The 22,328-nt window shown below is 39.6% G+C and overlaps 1 protein-coding gene across 1 annotated transcript in view; it reads right to left on the bottom strand.

Annotated features, from left to right (window-relative positions):
- THEMIS (thymocyte selection associated) overlaps positions 1-22,328 on the bottom strand; it is a 75,668-nt gene that overhangs the window by 8,704 nt on the left and 44,636 nt on the right. The window contains exon 5 of the mRNA XM_032992858.2: positions 207-360. Coding sequence (XP_032848749.1) covers positions 207-360 — 154 coding nt within the window. The remainder of the gene's footprint in view (positions 1-206; positions 361-22,328) is intronic.

Genomic DNA, 22,328 nt, shown 5'->3' with positions numbered 1-22,328 from the left:
TAATACCATGCTGCTGTTGAGAGGCTGGATGAATTCGCCTTACGGCATTTGTGGAGGAAGAACAGAAATGTTCACTTTTCATCTCTTTTGCCTAAGCCACAGATTCCAAGTGAAATCACACAAGATAATCCTGTATGCAAATTATATATCAGGGCTGGGGTAAAGCTTTGTTATATTAATAACTCAAACCATAAAGCTTAACTGACCTTTAATCACACTGGTTTCCACTAGTGTAGCTTTTCCAGTCACGTCCTTCTTATTCTCACGATGCACCAAATCATTTTGACAAGTAACTTGTAATTCCAAAACATCGGCACCTTGATTTGAGCACAATTTCTTGGTAGTGTCTACACAGAAATTCTGAAATTACATAAAAAAGCACATTAACTTTACATGGAAATTGTTACTCCAGACTGTATGCTTTCAGATATGTGACATGTAAGAGCAACATTCTTTGGGTTAATTCTCTGAATTTTAACCATAGATCTTCTATTTGTCGAAGCCATCAGTCACGCTTACCATAATGCTTATCTTTGAGGCATGTATGTCACAAAACAACATGACCAGAAGGCACTCTAGGTGAAGAAATCACCTTTAAAACATATCCCCAGTCTTTCTTTTCTTTTTTGGGGTATATGGAGTCATACAAACACAAGGAGGGAGATTTATGTATCCCTTTTGGTTGATAAAGATCTCTTTCTGATTAACTATCTTTATTGTATTGATCGTTCATTTAATGGTTTCTGTTACATATTACATCACAAATTCATATAAAGTCTAACATTTCAATTAGATTTGCGCATTAGCATTCTTAGCATAGTAGTATAGTTAGATGATGGGAACAGACAATTATGGAGTAATTGATAATAGTGTTATTACGTTGCAGAAAGTAAGTTATATGACTGTAATTCTTACATCCCTTGAAATTCAGGCTTGATACACGTTTCCATAATTCTGGGGTTTTTAAATTCTGAGGTATTTATGTCATAAATACTTTCAGTCAAATACATATTTTTCATCTGTGCATATAAGAGTCAATTAAAAGTGACAAAAAGTATATGCTCAGTGAATCTATACAGTAGTTGCAATGTAGGTGCTGTCTAATTGCAATCATTATACCAGAGAGTATATATTTTAAAAAATAATCAATATAGATTTTTCATTCAAAATCAAACTTAGATTTTCCTCAGCAATGACAAACCTTCACGGAGAAAAGGTCGCTTTGATAAAATTGACAGTAGCTACACAGTAATAGTGTCTGATCTTTTCAGAATCAACCCACAATTTGTGAAAGCACAACACGAGCCCATATTTTATGACAATCTTCCCCTTTTGATAAAAGGCATCAGCTAGCAACAAGAAAGCCACAGGTAAATGAAAAAGAGAATTTGAGAGAGTATATTAAGAAGAACAGATGAGGATGAAATCTGTAAAATTTATGGACGATCTTCCTCATTGGGTGGGTCACAGTGTAACATAAGTGGAAGATCCTCGTTTTTCAGTTAGAGGAATCTACAGTAGTTTTCTCAATTTTCTAAAATAAACACTGCAAGCTCGATCTGCAGGGTTTGACTGAGTTACAGTGTTCAATGTATGTTTATGCAGTATAGGCTCTACAACGCTGGCTAGTGCTCTTTGATTGCAAAAGAGCCTCTGAGGTCAAGCAAAGCTTTGAGCAGTGATGTAATAATTCACAAAAAACCTCCGGGATTTGTACAAAAAGAAATACAGCTGAGGAATATTTTGCAAAGAGGACAGAAATGTCAGAAGAAGTTCTTCACAGCAGAGAATTAAAATAACCCAGTGGCAAAGGCACTGTTCAAACTAGGACGATGCTCAGCTGGTGTGTTGTAGAATAGCTTCGCTGAGGTTACAGGACTCTTGCATTTCTTTCACAAGCACAGCATGGCCTTTCTTTCATCTCTGTTTCTTTTCTCAGTCATCTGCACCTAATCATGCCTATATGCACCACCTGTTTGTTGCCAACCTGGCCGGGTAGTATGAACACACACTTTACAAGTAGTTATTGAGAAATCTCCACCTTCTGTTCAGGGAAAGCACATGCTTAAATGTTATTATTCATAGGCAGATTCTTCCTGTGTTCGAGTTATTGAGCATAATTAACACACAGAAAGCTTTCACTTAGAAGTCAGCTTTCAGGTAATGAGGAAATCTTAATTTAAATAGTAGATATTAAAAAATAATGAGTTTTTTTTTTTAATCATAAATTCTCTTGTTTTCTAGTCAGCCTCTTATTTAACATATTAATCTTAGCAATCAATAAAATGAATAAGTTGAAATTAATCATTTTTTATTGTTTTAAGTAACTGACAACAAGCCTTGGTACCAAAACAGAAAGATGCCCTCATTAAGAAGGTAGATGAAATTTGTGCTAATCTTATCAGTCATCAGCACAACCACACACTGTGATACAATGGTTACCTGGGGCACCTTGAAAACAAATTAAAATATGCAGAACTCAAATATTTAAAAACAAACAGGATTAGAGAAACAGAACTGTAACTTCACTATATCCTGGAGTCTGATATCACTTTAACATTCTTAATAGCAATATTGATAACAATTATACTAGAGACCAGCAGAGAGATAAGGTGCTTTTTAAAACTATACAAGAATAAAGTCTTATAGTTGTCTTTCAAATACTAAGCAGACTTAAAAACACAGGGTTTTCCATCTACATGGAGTAATTGTTCCATTAATTTAAGGAAGTCAGGATATCAGCCGTGATTTTCAGTACTGTTACTGCCAGAATAATCACTAGTTCAGTTAAAAACTCATGATCTGAGCTACAGTCGTTCGTTATAACAGACTCCTCATGAAGAGAACACAAATCTCAGCATTTGGAAAATCCAGCCGACAGCTACAGGTGCATGAACCAAAAATTTTACCCCAATGGCTAAGCACTGACCATTACATCTCTAGGTTCACTCATTGTCCAGAAACAACTCAGAAGACAAAGCACAAAGCCGTAAAGGTGAGGTAGCCTAAATCTGCACAGTTCTTCTCAGGGAACAGGAGGTGTTATACCACACAGGATACAAAAAAGTGTGAGAGCTAGGGTGAGAACTAAAGGGCTAAAGATGCATCACTCCAGTAAGAACAGAAGTTTCAGCATTCTGCAGAAGTTGTGAGTGCTGAGTTTATCGAAGATGCACGAACTGAAAGCACTGCAGTAGCAAACCAAGCTTCAGAGTGAACGGTTTGAATTAATTTCCCTTGATTACCTGGAATGCTTAATGCACTGCGTTTGTGTGCGTGTGCGCGTGAGCTCTCTTCTGCAAGTAAGGTTTCCCTCCACTTGTCTGCTCCAGAAGCAGTGAAATCTGACAGCAGTTCTTATTCTTATGAATGGCACTGCACCAATAGTAACACTTTGCCTAACTACAGCCCCAGTTACACAAAACCTGTTCCAAAGATGCCAATTTCCTCTGCAATTTAAATGTGTGCTAGCATCCCCTCCTCACAACTCCGACGTGCGTTCTCCTCTGACTTAAAAAATTTGGACTTTTAACAGTTGTCTCCCTGTGAATATTTCTTTCATTATTATGTCTAATTTCTTTTTGAACTTGTTTACATTTATGTTATCAGCACCATGTGGCAGTGAGTTCCAGGGCTGACTTTTGCTTTGTGCAAGATTTGCTTTCAGTTGTGGGTTTTTTTCTACTGCCCTACCTCATAATTTCATGCTACTGCTGTAATCCCTCTCTATTCATTTTCTCCATGCATTCAGGTTTTTACTCTTTTTCCTGAGTCAACTCTTCTTCAACCTGAAGAATTTCTGGTTTATTTAATCTTTCCTCTTAGAGGAGCCAAATTGTATTCCATGGTGCACCAGCTCCTGGAATTCCTGCTTCTTTGCAAGATGCAACCTAAAACTACTGAGGGCAGTCCATGCATACCACACATACTTCAGACAGCAGTATTTGGTCATAGCTACTCAATAAGTCAAGAAAATAGAACAGGAGTTCTTACAATTAAACAAACAAACAAACAAACAACAACAACAAAAACTTTGGAGGTGCCCAGCAAAACTAGTGTAACCTCTGAGAGAGAACAGCAGAAAGAGAAGCTCTTAAAGCAAGTAAGAAAAAAAAAAGGCTGTTAATTCTGTTTACAAAAAAATAAAATAATACATGTGTTCACAATATACATGATTGTTTTCCTTTCCTTTCATATTTTTTTTTCTTTTTTAAGGAAAGAAAGCCTCAACAGCATCTAGAACATTCAGAGTAAAGAAGGAGAAACATTTGTTTAAAGTACAGAAAAATGTGGGAGTAAATATGAAACCAACAGCTGTCATAGTCTCTGAAAATGCTGTGAGAGATGTAGTGGCATAAACCAATCTGACAAAACTATGCTTTTCCAGACAGAAAGTCAAGCTGTTACATGATTACAGATGACTCTAGTGAAGAGGAGTACTCATTTGTCGGAGCAATCAGTGCTGGACATGGCACTACACCTTTGGAGTACATTTATTATGAGTCACCCATGCTAGTAGATACAGATCATAAACCTTTTACTGCACTCTTTAAAGACAGATTGGAGTGGCACTCTTTGCTGCCTTCGGAAACTCAAGCCAAAACTCTAGATATATCTCTTTGCTTTGGCATATACTGCATGGGTATATTTATCTGCAAAATACTTAATTGCTTCATGCACCTTTCCACCAGAAAAAAAACCTGTGTACATAGAATGAAAGTCTGATGAATGATTTTGCAGTCCAAACACATTTCACTGTTTCCAGACAAAAATAGGCAATTTATCCCCACAAACTACAAATGAAGATTCTGTAAGAGAGTCACACAGCACTGTATTCCCGGGGAAGCCCAAACCAGGCTGAATGAAGCTTTAGCTTTTAATATTTTGGAGAATATTATAAGCAAATTATGGGAGAGAGGTAGAGAAAGGCATATAAATCTAAGTGAGACAATGTATTAATAGTTGCAGATTTATAGAGAAGACTTCACAAATTTCAGAGCAACCTACAGAATGACAACCTACCTATGTCATTTTTTCTCCGATCTTCATTATATCTGCATGACTTTCTACAGGGGCAGTTTAGAACTGCAGTGAATCAGAGAAGAATCATAGGTTTTGATTCTCATCTTGTATCAATACATGGTAAATGCTATCACAATTAGAGTCTTAGGCCACCCTGAAACACAGATCTGAATTGTTTTCCAGTTTGTAAAAGCAAAAACTGGAGTAACTGCATTCTAGAGTAACTACATTGGTCAGATTTACACCAGTGTTAGCCAAAATAAAATTTCACCTGCTGTATGACTAGAAGTAGGAATGGGTACTTCTACCTAACAGATGGGAAACACAAATTAAAATAATGGGAATATATACATGGGAACTGCTGACACCTCTCTGGAAATTTGCATTATTATGGCAGAGAGTTAGCACTGATTTATTCCACTTGAAAGGAAACAATTACCTTTAGATTATTACTCATTTGTATCCCAAGGTAGCCCTCTTGCATGATCTATTGGCAACCCAACTTATCTTGCACGTCAAGGTAATTTTTGCAAGGGCATAGTGTACCCATAGTCAAGGGTACTGACAAGGGTCTACAATTTTGTAGTAAAAATTTTAACAGTCTTCCCCATTGCACTGATTCCAGCACATGATATCAAGCCTTCATTTTCCACAGTCCATTGGAGTGTGGAAAAGGAGAAGAGCTAGTTAGAAGATGCTTCAGAAAGGCCATGGGCAATAAAGAAGATCCTCATTTAGCCTCATTAACATACAGGACAGGAGCACTTTGGAGAATTATTATTTGCCTGCAGAACTCATAAGGTAGTACAAACTACAGATGAACTATTTTTTGCCAAAGAAGGGGTCAAGGTTATACCATTTCAAAGACAGGAACAAAATTACATTAGTTAGTGAGTTTTTCTCTGCCTAAAAGGGACATTAAACATCTGAGCAAATTAAGTTTTTTTGATCAGGGTTCAAGCTCTTAACAGCTTTCTCCCCCACTTTCTGTACGTGCCTACAACATCACAATTAATTTGACTTTCATTGTCAGTAGTCTGGGTTTTCCCAAGGATTAAGAAAGGGGAGGCTTTGTACTAAAGTCAAGCTAGATTGTAGGCAGGTGCCACTGTGGAGTCATTCTTTGGGTTCAGACAGTGTATTTAAAAAGCATTATTTTCCTAACAGTACGGACAGAATTAGTTAATACTCGTTCAGAGTTTGAATATTTGGATGTAAAAACCAAAACGGAGCAGGAAGTCATGATCTAGCCGTATCCATTTCTACAAAAATAAAAGCGAATGATGCATCAAACCCAACGGTCTTGGAGAAATCAACGGCACGGGGACCGCCCTGTGTTTTGCCCCACGCGCAGCTTCTCGGTGAGCTCGACCAAATATCCCGCCGACATACTGAGTTAAAAAAAAAAAAAAAAAAAAAAAAAAAAAGGACGAAGGAAACGCCAGTTCTGCGATCGCGGAGCAAGGTGTGGAGTTTGGGAGGGTGGGGGGGGTGGATGGGGGAGAGGACACGGCCCCTTGACGGGGCGAGGGGGGATCGGGCGCCGGGCCGGGCCGGCGGGCGCCGCTAGGTGGCGCTGCCCCCCGCCGGATCCGCCGGCCCTTCCCGCGCAAAGCGCGGCCGCCGCGGCCGGGAAACGCTTCGCCCGCCGACTCCCCTCAGACAGGGATTCCTCCTCCTGGCCCACCCCTTCCCCAAAACCCACCCCCCCAGCCCACCCTCCCCCTCGGAAAGCGCCAGCACAACAGATTTCGCGGCTGTGTCTGGGGTTAGGCAGAAAGCAAATACTCTTGATCAGATTTGATGATTTCGTGGACGAATGATACCTGGCAAAATGTTAAAATCTGATAATTAATCAAGCTGAGGTTTAATAATTTGGGGGGAGTAGCAAACGGGCGGGAAAAAGGGATCCAGCCAACAGGATGACCTTTAAAGGTGGGCTGTTGTATGGGCAGAGTACACTTTGAAGGAAATTTCATGAGGGCTTGAGGGAGGTAATTAAATACTGCTGCTCTTCACTGACAGTTCCCACAGTTCAGGTAAACCTTCTACAGCTGATTGAGAGAAAATAAGTTGCATTATCTTATCAATAAAAACATGCAAGGCTGTATTGCTGTTACATTCTACTAAAATTCTTTGCTTGCTCCAGAAATTCAGAGCCCCAAGCTTTTTGTTCTTAATCCAATGCCTTTCATGTACTCATTCACTGCTCACAGTACTCATTTAATCATTTATTGTTGAATGAGATCTTTTTCTTTTCCAAAATCTCTTCCAGAATAGTACAGAGTACATCTCAAGAGACTTTAAAATGAAGCTTTGCTACCAAAGGGTCTTTTATGTCAATGGGTAACTAGAGCTGTCAGCCTCTTTTCCCAGACATTTTTCTCCTGCCCTGTGTGTGTACAAGCAAAAGAGAACAGAAAATTATGTTGGGCACCCTTGAGTGGCCTGGATGAAACAATGCTGTATTAGCCAGCACAAAATCACCAGGCTTACACCTCCAGCCATTAGTGTTGCGAATCAAAAGGGTATTTTAAAATCTTTTTTAGCAATAGTTCAAATGCAAAACAGAACTGCATAATGCCCTCCCAGCTCCATCTCTTCTCTCTCCTCTTCCTGCTAAATACATAAAGGAGGGGAGCGTTTGATCCCCAGAGCAGAAAACATTTTTTTCATCTTTACTGTAATGTATACGATGCTAGCATTACATTTATTTTTGCAGATATGTCTTTATCTTAAGGCCTGTTTTCTTCTGAGTACTCAGCCTTAAGCAGCGCTTTCTTTATTCAACACACTGTGCAGTGGAAGCTAAGTATTGTTTTCTGCATTTTACATGCTGGCAAATTGAAATGTGCTCTTTCCCACATAGCTCCGAAGAGTCGGTAGGAGCAGTAGGGTCCCCCCAGCTGCTGCCTTTCCACCCACCCTGCCTCTTCACCACCCTGCCTTCGCTGCCAGCAGCCATTGCAGCCACGCTCGCCAGCGCGCGGCTACAGAAATTAGGCCGGGGCTCTCTCAGACGGGGCAATGAAACACAGTTAGCAGCCACCTGTGAAAATCTGGTTTCCATGGCACTCACCGCATGAAAAGGCAAAAGTGAAAGGAAGCGAGGAGAGGACCCCATTGTCTGATGGAGAACCCGATGCCTTAACCCCAAGGCAGGCTTTGCTCTTCCTCTGGGCTACTCACCCACTAAGCACTGAAGTTCTTGGGAGAAAAAAGTGTACATCTGAAGATGTAAATTAATACGATCTGCTTCTGTATTACATCTCACCTCGGCAAATGGAAGTGCTTGTTTGTTCAAAGACTATGAAATGTTGCATTTTGTGAAATCACCACTTAAGCAGAAGATGCGAATTCTTCTCATTTATCTTAATGGGACATTAACTGGAAATTTAATTACAAGGGAAAGCTAATTATCTGCAGGTTTGCCAAACTGCAGATGGAATCTACTCAACAGAATGAAATCTGAATGCTGAAGCTGATGCAAACATAAGTGCAGTTTAGTGTGGGGAAAATTTGAATTGAAACCAAATGAAAACAAGAACAAAATTTTCTGTAACTCCTGACACAGAACCTCAAATAATTCACCCCTTGCTGCACCATTCCCCCAACTGTCTCTCCTTCAGTCCTCAGATGTATTCTGCCCCTAAAAAAATGAAATAGCAGCCATGCTGGTTCAGGTCAAAATGCATCTCTCAGTACTTTTTCTTCTCCGTTGCCCTAAGCAGACACTGGAGGAGTAAGGACAGAGCAAGCCGACCTGCTACCTCCAAATACACTCTCAGCCTCTTACTATTTTCAGCTCAGGGAATTTCCTGAGTTTGACGTGGTTTGTCTGTTAGCAACCCTCAAAGGGTCTCTCTTCCAAGTATTTGTCCAGTCTCCCCTTGAACTCCTAATCCACTTCCAGCCTTGTTCTGGCTGCCCTTGGTCTGAGTGTATCCTGCCCCACTTCCTCTAATTGTGGCCCACCAGAGGGGGGGAGGGCGAGGATAAGGGGGGGGGCAAGATTTTAAAAATAAATTGTTTTCAGGTTCTTACTGCTGTGCTGCCCTTCCTAGCATGAGTCTGCAAGACCAGCTGCAGAGCTCACACTGTGCTTCCTCTTACTGCATGACAGAAAAGGCTGTGCGTGGCAGACAGCAGCCTTGGGAAAGCAGCAGGACACTGCATTGGTAGGAATTGAATACTTCAGACCGGATTCGGATCGCAGAAACCAGGTGTAAATCTGGAGTCACTCCCTGCAGTTCAGAAGCATTATTCTGGATTTATTCAGCCATAGCTGAATTCAGCAACAGGCTTCTTGTTTTTCAAAATCATCTGGTCTCCAGGCCACAGTGGGGAATGTAACAGCAGGAGTGAAAGGAGAAATAGGTTATTTTATTAGTAAAATGCATTCCTATTCTAACAGGTATTTCTGCAACATTTGGATCCCTTCAAGAATTTTGCCGTCTCACACACGTATACACATATAAATGTACACAGAGGTATGAGTATATTAATATTTCAGCTTACCCACTAGAAGCCAGTCTTTGGCATAAAGAAACTGTTCTGCCCCATTTTTCACTTCCCTCTTTGTTCTTTATTCTCTGACATAATTTCAAAGATCTGACACTGAATTCACTTGCAGCTGTGTTAAACTGCACACCGGTGGTTAGCAAATCTGGCCAAGTCACAGGTGGTTTTGGTTTGTTGTCAATATTGAAAAATGTCCTGGCGAGGAGCTGGATTCTTCCTCGTCGGACAAGATGTTCGCATTCTGGAACTTCTGGCAAATGGGGAAGGACCTACCCTCCAGAAAAGATTCACTTCTAATTACAAGTACTTATCAAAACTATTTAAAGGGGACTGTTCAGTCTGTTTCTGCCTGTTGACATTTTAGTTTTCAAATTTCCTCAATTCAGTGCAGAGCAGAGAACAAAAAGTAAGGGGAGGGGAGGCTTGCGAGGGCATTTGCTCCCTGGTGTCAAAATGAAATCCTGTAATACAATGTGCCCACTTCTGCCTCCTGCCCCTCTCCCTGGACCACCTTCCCTCCTGGGCACTGGAACTGGCTGGAGCTACGGGAGGTCTCAGAGCTCTGCCCGGGTTATCTCCATGGCAAATGGCAGGCCCTGGTCACCAGCCCACTTCAGATCCAGACTGTAGATTGAAACACCGAGCTTCCTCAATACCAAGCTGGGAGGATAAGAATTAAATGTCCTCCTCTACTCATAACTGTTTTCCAGCACTTTTGTTATATCCACTCCATTTCTAGGTTCACTCCAGATAGTTGGATTTGTAGGACAGACTTGGCACTCCAGCAGTCTTCAGAGCTAAGCCTCTGTGACATTTATAAGGCCTTTTAAGCCCATTCAAAAGAGACAGGTGAGAAAAGAGGTTCTGTACAAATCCCAACCTATTATTTCTTGGTCCAGTGTTAAAAAATGGCTTGCAGCAAAAAAACCTGTGAAGTCATCTTAGTAAGCAGCATGGAAAACAGTGCTGGTGATACTTCATTCTTACACTAAGAAATGTTGAATAGCAGAAGGAGGTTCATATTCAGTCATTTTAAATTGTACTGTGGATGTCAAGGCCTGTAACACACATGTTCACATTAATGCATAATGGGTTAGTTCGTAGGACACAAGTGGATGTGCCATGCCACAGGCTGCTTCTAACACAGCAGCGCTGTCCTTTGCCTTCTGTATCTTCTTATGGTGGTTACATGGCAATTACGTGTTTTCTTCTCTTTCATTGACTGTGATGGCATCCTTGACACTCATTTCTGTTGCTCCTAACGGAATTATTCTGGAGACAGTAGTTACTCATTTTCAATGTATTCTGTTTATTTAGGATACTCTTAAAAAGATGAGCATAAAAATGTACCTACCATCTGTCTGCAGAACTATGTCTTAAGTTATAGCTAAAGTAAAATACAGGTAAACTAGAATTGTCCCAGTATTGCCTCTTAAAATTATACTGGCTTTCACATTGAAACTGGAGCTAAATCAGATGAGAAAGGATTAAGCACAATCTAAATCTAAAATTGTTTCACAACTACAAAACACATAAAACAATGGAGAAACTATATATGGGACAGAACAAAGAGAAAGTCTGTGAGGAAAGATAAGCTTTTTCTTTTACATAATTCGCCGGTGTTATTTCAACTAGAAAATAAAGCACATATTATTTTTGTGAACGCTCTTGTGTAAATCAAATGCGCATACTATTCCATGTTTGGAATTGAACATTTCAGAAAGGGATCGGAAAATGGACCTCCAATCTGTTCACCACCTCCTCCTCCCTCCATCCCTTGCAAATGATACATATTTGTATCATATGATCAGTAAACATCACGCCTAACAAGGAAATAACACAGAGTCTCAGATATGCCACGCTCCCTCCCCCAGCTCATGGTGAAAAGCGAAGGCTGCGTTTGCTGCAAAAGACTGCCAACATGGAATGTCAGAGCGAACAAGATCTCTTCAGCAGGTCTCTGAGGACACATGCCAGCAACTCAGGTGGACTGGCTAAAGCAGTGCAGTGTGCTGTCATTTTTTAGCCTGTTACTCCAAGCCATTATATTATTGTTCTTGAAGAGTAGCGGGAACATATGGTTTAAGCTCTTAGAGGAGCTACAAGAACCAGGGTGTGGAAGCATCCTATCACAAATGTTGGGCATTGCCAACTTGGGCCTTCATGTCTACTGCTACTGTTGAATCTCAGTTCAAACTCCCTCTGCAGGAGTTTGGAGTGGATCAGTAACGGCACAATCCTTTGCAAGCGGGTAAGAAACCCTCTGAGGAGTTTTGAGCTGTAGTCAGTCTTCAGCCTGGATCACTTGATTTTTCAAGACTGCCTGGCTCAAGACAGCTTGCCCAGTGGTGAGACAAGAGAGGGGAACCCTGACTGGTCAGCTAAAACAGGTCAGCTCCTACAGATCACCAAGGAAGTTAAGAAAAACTTGGAGGTATAAGCAATATGTCTTCATTGCTCTGATCTTTTGGATGTATCATTTTGGGCAGGCAAGTACTTCCAGTTGAGACAAAAGGCCTGGGTGAACCACATGGTGAATATAAGGTCTGTATTTGATGATCTTGTTCAAGTCCTCACACCATCTTTGGGGAATATTAGTCTTCAAGCTTACAGGAAGGACCAAAAAATCTCTTTCATTCTCAGTCCCCGGGGCAATCTCTTTCTTATGTTCTCAGTGCATGGCATTATCAGGATCCATCTTGCCTCCTGGTGAGCTCCCCTGGCATTGATGATGAAGCTGACAAAACTGTTTTCAAAACAAACAGATTTCGGCAAATTTATTGCCACTGCCTGGTTTACATGTGCAGTCATGTTCCCAGTCACCTGTCTTGAGCAGACAGTTTCTTTGTCGTCCATCTGCCAGTGACAGTGTTCCTACCACAGCTATAGTATATTGGATGTGAACAGTCCATTAAGTAAATATTGATACTTTGCAAGTATAATTAAGAGAATCATGCTTTTACAGGAGCCAACACCTGTGGTTTATTTTTGTCAGACACAGAAAGGTCTGTGATAAAATCTTTAAAGGTATTTAAATATTTAGGTAATTTTTAAGCCTTTAAGGCAGATTTTATTCTCTGACAGCATGCGTGACAAATAGATCTCCTTTCAGTGCTTGTCTCCTTCTGATATGGGACAATTTCTTCATTATAAAACGATACTTCAGCTATAATAATAGTTGGTTTGCTTGGGTTAAAAATAGGAGAATCAGGATTTCATTAATCTCAATTAAGATTTTTTCTCATATCTGTTTATTCAGTGTAGTAGCTCAAAAGGAGAGCATGACATTTCAGCCATGTTAAGTATGAATTTGTCTTAAAAACTACTGATACCCTAATAAAACCTCGGTTGTTAGTTCTGCCGTTCTGCAGATAACACTAATGATTATGCAGCTCTGAAAGGGGATGTTGCTTTTCCCCAGTTCACATTCATTTGTGTTCAGAATATGTCCAACTTCATGAAATATTGTCTGAACTTTGCATATAGTTTCAATATACTAAACCAGGCCTTTTAAACCACTTGTTTAATATTTTTCTGGAAGACCCTATGTGCAGAAGACATTTTAAATAAGTATCTGCATTTCCTAACCAAAATAATGAAGTAAATAATTTCCATACTACATTTACAAAGCCCAAGAAGGCATTCACATTGGTGGGTTTTAAAGCATCGTTTCAGCTGACCATTAGACAGCTGTTGGCATGAATAGTCCTGCTGTGTCCCATGTCTTGGCACAGACACAGCAGTTAGATTCTGAGCTGTCAGGGGAAGCACATACATCTTCAGAGGGCTTTGCCACAAGGACCACAGATATATGCCTGATAGAAGTTTCTCTGAGCAAATAAATAATTGCTTGGTGGACAATGCTTCAAACTATTGACACAAAAGTACTTTTCAGTTTGCTCTGAGGACAAAGAGCTGTGTAACTCTCATGAGTTCGATCGTATAGGACTGCTTTAGTTTTCTCAGTCCACTGAATTACCTTGGGAATTTAGAAAGAGTTTTATTTCTTCAGCCTAAAATTTTACCTCATTCAGTCTTTGAACAAAGCTTAACTGTTCATTTGCTTTTCAGTTCAGCAGCCAGCCTTTAAAAATACAATGCTGTCTTCTCCCGAGGCTTCATGCTCAACATTCAGATGGTCAGATGAGTCTTTTTTTCTGCTGTGAATACTTTCTTCTGAGGAGATGGACATTGAGATGATCCCCAGCAAGATCACAGAAGGTTTTAAAAGAGATTATTATGACATCAATCTTGTGCCAGTCTTGAGAGGTAATATTTGTAGTCCTATTGCCTGCACGAGAAAGACAACTTTCTCATGCTTACCAACAGTAAATAGTTCAAACATGCAGACTAGACCTCCCCTCAATGGTATGTGTCACACGTCAGATTATTAGTAGAGCTTTCATGGCCCATATCGCAGAGAAGCTTGTAGGCAGCATTGCAGGCTGGTCTCCCATATCTACCACCTCAGCTCTTGTGCTTTGGCTCCAGGAGTCAAAAGGAGAGCGTATCTGATCAAAATGGCAGTGCTGGCAGCAGCAGGATTTATTTTTCTCAGTTGAAATGACTGCTGATCTCCAACCTCCCCTCATCTCCTTCATCTGTTTTGCAAAATGGTAGCAGGCAGGAGAGGAGGAGGCTGGGCTCTTGGCTGAAGTGGCAGGAGTTATTCGCTGCTGCCTCAGGAAACTGCCCAGCGCTGCCAGCCAGAAACATGGGGCTTGGGGAAGACTCACCACAGCCAGCTGTGAGAAGACATTTCTCTCCCCAGAGCTGTTCTCTTCTGTGTTTTCCACCAAAAACACAGATTGTGGAAGTATGGCGCTGTAGAGGGGCATGGCGCTGAGCAGATGGAAAAATGTTCCAGCATTGGAGAGTCTGGGCTGTCTCCCAGCCATGCCTCCAGCCAGATCCCATGAGCAGATCAGGACTGCTGTAGATCATGCAAAAAAAAGAGGCATGTGGCAGAAGTGAAGTTGTCTGAGCTGAAACAAAAAGGCAAACCTGAAACAACCCCAGTCAAGTCACAGAAAGATGAAGTGGCCGGTGCTTGTTTCAAACTGGTCGAAAAATGGCTTGCTGAGAGTTTAATAAAAGCAATTCCAGTTCTCAAAAACATTTGGCTGGTTTTGGCTATTGGCCTCTTGACCCAGTGAGAAACAGATTAATGCAAGAAAAATATCTAATCAGCTGGGGTAAATTAGTCTATTAAAACCAGTGTGTATCCTTGTGTGAGTATAGCTATGCTCATGCGCGTGTGTTTATAGGAGCAGAGCCTTAGAGGCTTTGACCCTGCCAACATGTTCACACATACTTAAGTTTACTACGATGAACAATCCCATTTGGCAAATGGAAAATCTCACCGTGGTATTGTACAAGCCTAACAGTTGGCAAGATCAGGACCTTGGACTCAATGTTTTCTACAGCAAAGAGTATTTTTGGCACTAAGGAAATTATAGAAGGTAGCCAAATAATCTATCAGATACATAAAACCTGTATGTCTTAAACCAAAAAGTATTCAGGGAAAGAACTATATTTTTCCACAGATGAGGTCAGTGTTTAACAAACTGCAGGTGCTACCAAAATTCAAATAATAAATAGAGAAAATAACCTGGCATCATTTATTTATTTGCTTCTTTGTGGGTTTATGAGAAGGCTAACAAGAACAAAAGAAGGAAGTACAGCTTGTTATCATTAATTCCATGGTTTATTAACCTTTTATTTACTTAGGTGTAGAAAACTTCAAAACTATTAAATCCATCTATGTTTTCTGGGTGCCTGGTGACATTTGAAAGCTTATATAAATAATGCAGATCTCAGGTTAGCCTCACTCTCTGACACTTATTTCAGCCTCTTGGATAACTGATAAAATCAACAGCAGGTGACACCGCATGTGACAATGGCTCTTGGGAGAAAACTCTCTAATCTCCCTGAGGCCGGACTAAAATTTCTGATTAATTTCACATGGATCATCAGAGAGCATCTGCGAGGTAGCAACAGTTTGTGGATGACACAACCCTGCTTGCCAGCAGAAACCTTCCCTTCAGCACTACTCATTTTCTAAGACATACAGTCCCAAATTCTGCTTTCTTGACTGAAATAATGGAAACAAAGTGATGTGAATTAAAAAGCCGTGTCATAGACAACCTGAGGATACCCCCGATGCCTCTTTCCAAGCCAGAATTTATCAGGTCAGCAACTTCTGTCTCTTCCTAGCCTCTTTGGCCACCTCTATAACCAGCATGTTAGCAACCGGGGAACACCCTTCTGTGACAGCAACTGGCTCCCTTTTGAGCCCCCATTTTACACTGGCATAGCAAAAAGAGGTTTCAATGCAAGCAAGAGCTAGACTCAGGGAGGAGTAAGAAACCACCCTTGCAGTGTAGAGCTCTTTGAAGCAAGTTTCTAAAACCATGCTCTGGTTTTAGCAAACCTTTGCAGGAGGTGGTCTACGTTGTTTTATGACACAAAAGTTTCATTTTAGGTTTGGGGCATTGGGTGAAAGAAGACATTTGGGAAGAAATTGGGTGAAAGATTTATGCATATTTTGAAAGCTTCACGCATATGTTTGAAAGCTTCAGAAAGTCTTCACTGAACTGCCTGGCTTCCAGTCCAAAGTAGGCTTTCACTGGAATTTTCCTTTAAAATTTCTATAAGCTTGAATTTTGATCCATCATACGTATGTTTGAGATTAAAAAAAAAAAAAGCAGAAATAAAAGATTTTTAATTTTAAACCAGATTATTTCAATATTTTTGGCATTCTACCAGTTTTGCAGATTATTTTAGTAAATGTTGCATAAATATTAGAATTTAATATTAGTAAGACTGCAGTTACAAAGTGTTGTTTTTTTTTTTTTTCCCCCTGAAAAAATGGTTTGCAACATTCATATAGTGAGAGGAAAAAAGCAGAGACTATAAAACACTCTGCTGATAAAAGCAGTATTACTGATAGAAATTTCTAGGTTTAAGTAGTCCCCGTCACATTTTTCTTACGAATTTAAGAATATTCTTTATAGCAATTTCATAACGTAGCTATCTAAAACTTCTATATTAAACCCTGGATTCAAGCAGGTATTCATTTTTTGTTACTTTACAGGTACAATTGGTACATTGCTCCTGGCAGACTGGCAAGATAGCACACAGGAATTATCTCATTTAACTGTAGATCAATGCCATGACTGCAACTATAAAATTGTAGGCAAATTGTACAGTAACTACAAGGTTATTATCAATCACTTTTAGCTCTGCAGTGGCACAGGAGAGAGGACAGATACCATAATAGGCTCTCTGCTGAGTACATTTCATTAATATACTGTTTTCTTCCCGAGTCTTGCACATCTCTTGCTCCTGGTGGCTACTTTTGTCTTGCGAGTGATAAAAGTAGGGAAATCAACCCTGGTTCATGTAAAAACATCAGGATCAGTGATACTTTTCTTCTTATAGATGAAAAGGTTTATTTAACTATTTATTATTTGTTAGAAATTTATCACATGGGCATTTAATAAAATCAACCAGTATCTTCCCGCTTTCACTTGGTAATTATTTAGGTCACAGCCCTAAGTGGAAGACAGTGCAAAACTAGAGGTCCATAATGAGTTTCCAGTGTAGGCAGGTTGTTACTTTACTGAACATGATGGCGTTAGAGAGGCATAAAATCAAGAGGCTGGTCAAGCCCCAATACTGTTTCTCAAGAACTGATCAGACTTTAATAGATAACGCAGAGAGGCAGGAATGGAGCCACAAGCTTTGTCACTGCTGCTCATTATGAAGGGTTGCAAAGTCATTTAAAGATTTAAAACAGTAGTACAGGAGAGTACACTTTACCCTTTGTTAAAATAACCTTTTTTGCCTATCTCAAATATTTCCTTTTAAAATCACCCTTTTAAAAACATTTATTTAATTCCTGACCAAAATCCTTAATTTCAGGTAATCCTCTGACTTCAGCTCTCTCATGGCCATGGTGGATTTTAATGGTCTGTGCCAGGGAAACAATTGTAACCCGCATTGTCACAAAAACATTTATGAGGATTTTACTCCAGAGAATTGAGTACAGTAGTCACTTGATCCAGGATTTCTTCTTACCCACCTATATTTTATCTTTCCACAATAAAGAGAAGAAGAGGTGGGGCTTCCAGGAGAGTAAGGCAAATTTATTCCTGCTATCAGTACAAAAGTGGGCATCGTTCAAGAAAGAGCTGTCTGTTGATGATCTCCAACTACTTCAGAATCATTGTGCAAAAATAATACCTAATAGTATTTCACAAGGCTATTCTAACACAGAACTTCTCACTAGGCTTTGATGTAGATGTATTTTACACACATTACGCCCTTGTGACAAGTGCATCCTTCCAAGAACATCATTATTTCAACCTGAACAGTAAACTGTTGACTTAAAAAATACTACGGTTGTTGTGAGTGCTGTTTGTAGGCTGACAGTTTGACAAACTTTGTATCTGGGATCTCAGTCTATTTTTCTCCCCCAAAACTGCAGGGAAAAAATTCATGTCCAGAGATTTAGTTCAGGACAAAACAGGTCTGCTAGCCAAGAAACCTAGCCACTAACCTGCTGAGTGACTGCAGGCAAGTCATCTGCTGTCTGCTCCCTCTGACATGTGTTCTCCATCTATTTAGAGCATAAGGATGTCTGCTGGGACTGCCATTCACTGCGTGTTTCTGCGGGGCTCAGAGACCCCAACACCCTCCCTCCACATGGGCTTATAGGTGATACAGTGACTGTAAATATCCATGCAAGGGATCTTTACCATCACACCATTTCCTAGTGGAATTTCATTTCCTCCAAATATCCCACTCTTACTTTCAATGATTGGCCAAGGCAAGTCCCCAGGTGTGAGAAGCCCTCCAGCTGCCTAGAAACTAAAGGTACAGACATGCAATAGTATTAAATACCTGCCCAGGATCCTCATAGCTAGTAATAGTCTTTTGTTCTCATCTCTTTTCATATTACCCTTCTACAGTCCTCTTGTATAGCCAATACTAACATGAAAAATGTGAAGAAAAAAAAAAAATCAAGCTTGCCTTAGTTCATTTGTCTTGACAACATAGACACAGGCATACACCAATACTTGTATTTTTATAAAATACAAATATTTTGAATACAGAATGCTGGAAACCTGAATGAATGAAGCAGAAGTCTCAGGTCAGAAAAAATCCACTAAGTTATGGTCAAGGGTGCAAAGATTAATTGATTTAAATACAGTCTGCCAATAAAGAAAACTGTTATAATCTCTGTACATACTATTGAAAGAATCCTGTTTCCAGCAACTGACTTCATCATCAAAATGCATCAAAAAACGGTGTCCTTGCAGAAGTGTATTTATCTGAACCCCAATATATTAAAACCTCTGAGAAAACATAAAACTGATTCCTTAAGACAGAGTTGCCTTTTGTGAGGGTTCACTGTATAATCTGGTCACCATGACAATAATTACCAACCGGCTCACAGTGTTACCTGAGACACTGAGGGGACCTGACTTACATGAAATAGAAAGCAGAATGCAGTACACTGCATTTCACTGAACTGTAAGGCAGGTAAGCATTGATGAATACCGAGATTAAATGACAGGCACAGAATCAAATACTAGTAAGCAGTTCATAGCTTCTCACACTGCCCATAATGTCTTTACAGGCCACACAAGCTTTCCATTTGAGTTACATCAGCTATAGCACCAGCTTTAGCCTTGATACAGTTTTTTTCTGCAGATTTTTTTTTTTTTTTTCAGATGGCAAGCTCTTTCAGCAAGGATCATCTCTTCTTCACTGTTTGGAAACAAAACAGCCCTCATTCGTGTTTAGCAGCATTTACACGTGTGCATGGCTGCCCTGCTGGCCCCAAATTAATTTTGTCAGAAGGAAAAGCTAATGTGTAAAAGTGGCAGCATCAAAGCTGGACCAGGGCGACACGGAAGCATGCCTGAGGTACCACTAGGGCAAATACTCCAGCAATTAATGCTGAGGAGAAAACTGACCACTGAAAACAGAGCACAGACTTTATGAAGTTACTAACATGAGACTTGAAAAGTAAAAGAACATCAGCTGTCTTAATTGCATGGTTCCTCTGAAGTGAAGCACCCTGTTAATGGCTACATGTCCAGTGTGCAGGTGAGTGTTGTCAAATCCGTCACTATTCAGTCAAAAACCCTAGGGTGAAATTCTGTGCTGTGCAACAAAAAAATTACGGCTGAGAAAGGGGGAGCTTTGATGGCTTAAAACAGTCTTCTTATCATCCAACTTTTAGCTGCCCCAGGAGCTATAGCTGACATCGACTACTTTTATGCCCTACTACCTCGTTTTTTACCAAAGCCCTTCAGAACAGAGGGAACATTGCAATGAATTACATGAGCTACCATCCAAGGATGTATTTGTTTCAGTCAGATCTAGTGAAGAAGGCATGCTCAGCAGAGGAGAGACGGGAGATTGGAGAGAGAACAAAATTACGGAAGTGAAGAGGAGATGTTCAAATTAACTCATTGCATCTGTCTTAAGTCATACAAAAAGATATAATTTCACCCGAGAGCAAGCCTTTCAAACAGCAATTTATTTTCTAGAAATTATTTAATGGCACACCACTACTTGAGTGCCGGGTACTTTCCATACAAATAAAAATGGCAAGTCCCTCCACTTCAGTGTTGTAATCTAAATTAGACTTTTGAGACCAAGTCCTCTGTGGGTATAAATTAGCATAGCTCTACTGACGCTGGAGGAATTATTTATGCATTAGAAGGGGAAACAGTATCAGGAAAAGACATTTTTTGATTGTAAATGGTATGGGAAAAAGACATTTATTGACTGTAAAACACCAACCCAGTCCTGATTGTTTTTATTTAAATTATTAATCCTTTGGGATTCTCTGGTGACTCAGTGTTTTTACAAGATTTGTAGATCTGGAGAATCCATATATAGATACATAAAGCAATAGGAACAGACCTTTCAGCTCTCAAGCAGAGGAAACAAAGGGATGAGAGAAGTAAAACACAGGAATTCTATAACCAAGGCTTCTAGGCTGTTTACATAAAACTCCTGAAATTTTAGCTTTAAAGGCTACAAATGGCAGCAGGGAAAACAGTTGTAAAAATTAGATATGTTCACATTTAAAGCAAAAAAATTCCTTAACTATTAATTATTGTCAGAGCCAGTGTATTCTCTGAGCTTTCTGGTCCCTTCGTGGAGATTGTAAATCTTTCTAAAGAGAAGCAACAGCAGTAGAGCAGTCATGAATACACTCCTCACACCACCAATATGTGCTGTTAGTATCCACACATGGAATGTAATCTCCTGCCTGCATTCATATCAGTCACAAAAAAGCAGTAAAAAATTAATTTTTGCTGTAGTGGAATTTAGAGCCTTGTGTCCCCCCCCCCAATTTAAAGTGGTACAAATTACAGCCAGAAGGAATCATGCCTCTAAACTCTTAGAGAAGAGCATCCGAGACAGCATCTGTCAAGATCACTGAGCTCAACGACATGGCTGCATTCGGCATTGCCTTGGAGCCAAAGGATTTCTACTTTATTGCAACCAGTTATGATCCCTTCAGACAGAGGGACTACAACTGGGCTATTCATTTTCCAATGATACATTGATGGTCCTTCAAAGGTGATACAATATTGCTTTTTTTTTTTTTTTTTTTCCTCTCAGGAAACATTAAGTAATGGTACTTTTATCTGCTAATGTGTCTCAAGACAGTTCACTTGTGAAATGTCCCTTGGGAATGTTGAAAAACCAACTACTATGCTTCTATTTTCTTACTGCCAATTCCTTTTATTTAAAAATACTGCTTAAATTAAAAAATTCTGTCTTCTCAAAAAATATATCCAAATGGGCCCACAAAAAGCAAATCAAAAACCAAGAAGTGTGTGATATTAAAAATATACATGCAATCATTTAAAGAGAAAAAGTTTTGCAGTAGTAGGAGACGATATAGTGCTCTGAACAGAGGTGTTAACAAGTGCTTCATCCTCTAAACTTCTACTGAATACGCTTTACTAGGAACATTTTACTCATCAGTCATATTCTGCAAGTTAAAAGACAGTGATGTTTTCCCAGACTGATCGATTTATTAAATGAGGATTTTATATCACCCCATTTATTGTAAAGTGTAAAACACAGACTACGTGGCTAAAAAACATTTTTACAGACGAATATTGCATTTATTATTAGACTAGGCAGAAGTGAATCCATTTCTAACATAGAAAAGTATTCTCTTTCTGGGTTTGGTTTCTTTCTCCACAAAAGTGTTGTTTGAAACTGTAGAGATGGCATCTTTCCTTAAGTGAACAAGCTTTTAAATGTAATGTAATGATAGGTGCACAAAAATGCTCTTAGAAGTTGTATATCTGTAGATAATCCTCTCAGATTTGAAAAAAAAGTCCTATCCAAGGTTATCTCAGTCTGTAAGCTATGACCATTTCACGTAAATTAATAAAAAATCCTAACTTACTAGGCTTTAGGTGAGGGTCCCCAATATGGTTTGGTGTGTTGTAGTTGATAATTCTCTATAAATGAAATCTATTCACTAATACATCTTCCAGATGAAAGAGAAATGTTAGTGAAATAAAGATCAGAAAGTAGCATGATAGAGAAATAAATTTACTTTGTTACACCTATTAATGAAAATATGGACCCTGTGCTATTGGTAGCTGGGGACACATTGATTAAATATAAATTAAAGAATTTTAGTACAAAATTATTCTGTGGATGATTTCTTTGATCTACTATTGAAAATTAGCTAGGACAGAAGTTCAATACAGTGAGATGCTTGTGTAATAAGC

This window comes from Tyto alba, unplaced genomic scaffold, assembly GCF_018691265.1.
Source record: "Tyto alba isolate M040663 unplaced genomic scaffold, T.alba_DEE_v4.0 Super-Scaffold_22, whole genome shotgun sequence".
Taxonomy (NCBI): domain Eukaryota; kingdom Metazoa; phylum Chordata; class Aves; order Strigiformes; family Tytonidae; genus Tyto; species Tyto alba.
This window is presented reverse-complemented; position numbering and strand designations above follow the sequence as displayed.